Genomic DNA, 2141 nt, shown 5'->3' with positions numbered 1-2141 from the left:
TTCTTTGTAGAGAATTAGAACATTGATCTTTGTAAGACATTTATTTTTTATATTTTTGATAAAGATCTTTACTATGCAGCAGAAAATGGAAAACATGTTTGACTTTGTCCAGCCCAGGATGTGATGAATTACCTCTGCTGCTTCTGATTGGCTGCTGCTGATTACTGAAGGTTTTCAGATCACTGTATGTGATTTCATTTTCATGTTTCCCTTCATCTGAAATACAACAGAACAAACATCAAAGCTCATTAGAGAAACTTTCATTAAACCAGTCTGAAGTTTCTGAACAAGCAACAAATAAGTGCATCAAATTTTAAGTCTAAAATGATGTTGAAATTCAAGACTCACCTTCAGGTTTCCTGCAGAAACATCGTCTCACCAGAAGAACCAGAAGAATTAATGAAAGTAAAACCAGAAAGATAAAAATGGCAGAAACGACTGTGGAGGTGGGAAAAGATGAACCAGGAGGAGGAGAGATGGAGGAAGGAGGAGTGGAGGTGATGGTCAGTGGAGTGGAGAATGGTGGAGGAGTGGAGGTGATTCTCCCTGAAATGAATCAAAGTAATAATTTATTTCTTGTCTCCTGATGAAGGTTGAAGCAAACAGAGAAGCTGCTGACCTTCCACAGAGATCCAGCTGGATGGAGACTCTCCCTGACCGCTGATGCTGCACTTATAGAGGCCTTCATCAGAGCTGGAGACATGGAGGAGGGTCATGTGACCTGATGGTCCATCACCAATGAAGGAGCCATCTTTATAGAAAGTAGCTGGGAGGTTTTGGGGTTGATTCTTTGCTCTGCAGCTCAGAGTGACGTCATCTCCCTCCTTCACAGGGAGGACAGGACTCTGCAGGATCACTGATCCACCTCAACACAGAGACAAACTACAGCATTTCATCCATTTCCACACAGCAACACTAACTCCACAGTCTGATCTTACCAGAGACAGAGAGCTGGATGCTGCTGCTGCTGCTGCTGGAGGATCCAGACATGGACTCACACCAGTACAGGCCAGAGTCTGATGGGACCAAGTAGCTGATGCTGCAGGTAGAACCAACTGGTCTCCCCCATTCATCTCCACACTGCTTCCTGCTTGTGTTTCTCCTCACAGTTCCTCCATCAGAGCTGTTTTCATCCCCACAGATCAGAGTCACTGATTCTTCTTCAAAGAACTGAGATCTGCTGGGACTCACAGTCAGAGCAGCTGGAAGGAAAAAAAATATATATATACACACACACACACACACACACACACACACACACACACACACATACGTGTGTGCGTGTGTGTAGCTTTCTGTTAATTATGCCAACCACACCCTGCTATAGGATTGAAAAACAAAGCAAAACAAACAAAAATTAAAAAGAAAAAAAACCCCTGGGAGTTCACCTCTGTTGGTAGTTAGCAGTGTGTTCAGCAAGTCTCAATCTAAATATTGCAGATTGTCAATAAGAGCTTATTTTCTGGTTCAACTTCGATTCTCTTTCTCTTAACATTTTCTCTAAGATTGTAGAAGTTGAATAGTTAAAGTAAATTTATTGTTTAATATTTAAAATGTCTAAGTGAAGTGTTCTGATCCAAGTTGTAGATCCCAAAACATCTGGAGGTGGTTTAACTAGAAAATCAAAATCCACCTGCTGCCTTGAAAATATTATTTAAATCAACAAGAAATTAGTTTTGGTTTTAACTCAGAAATTAAAGTTCATGAAGTTGATTTAACAAGAAACAAAATGTCTAAACATTATTTTTAAGTTCATTCATGTTGAATTGTGAGTTTTAACTTAATGCTGCAATTTAAACCAAATAATTATTTCACAATATGCAATAAAAAAACTGTCCTCACCACTTAAAGAGCAAAAACATTTCTTAGTTATTTTACTCATAATATCAAGTTAAAATAACGACTTATTTTACGTTAGAATCATTTAAATTCTCATTTCAAATTGCACAAACAAACTTTGTGATCTGATGATGAATTTGATTAAACATCATGATGAATTCAGCTCAGAAACATTCAGTGTGATCAGGGCATCATCCTCAAGCTTTACAAACTGTGGCTTTAAAATGAACATTTGTCTGAATAACAGAGTCAGATCAATGCAAGTCGTCCATCTCAGGATACAAAAACATGCTGCTAAGCAT

General features: G+C 38.6%; 1 protein-coding gene across 1 annotated transcript; it reads right to left on the bottom strand.

Annotated features, from left to right (window-relative positions):
* Positions 1-132: 132 nt before the first annotated feature.
* LOC103133399 (low affinity immunoglobulin gamma Fc region receptor II-a-like) lies at positions 133-1202 on the bottom strand (the record flags this gene model as incomplete). The annotated part of the gene is made up of 4 exons (XM_016667894.1): positions 133-216; positions 349-546; positions 620-865; positions 939-1202. Coding segments are annotated over 4 exons (792 nt in total), but the record flags the coding sequence as incomplete, so codon positions are not given.
* Between the last annotated feature and the right edge of the window lie 939 nt (positions 1203-2141).

The sequence above is a fragment of the Poecilia formosa genome, unplaced genomic scaffold (assembly GCF_000485575.1).
Source record: "Poecilia formosa unplaced genomic scaffold, Poecilia_formosa-5.1.2 Scaffold3003, whole genome shotgun sequence".
Taxonomy (NCBI): Eukaryota; Metazoa; Chordata; class Actinopteri; order Cyprinodontiformes; family Poeciliidae; genus Poecilia; species Poecilia formosa.
Note: the sequence above shows the minus strand (reverse complement) of the source record. Positions and strands in the feature narration are given on the sequence as shown.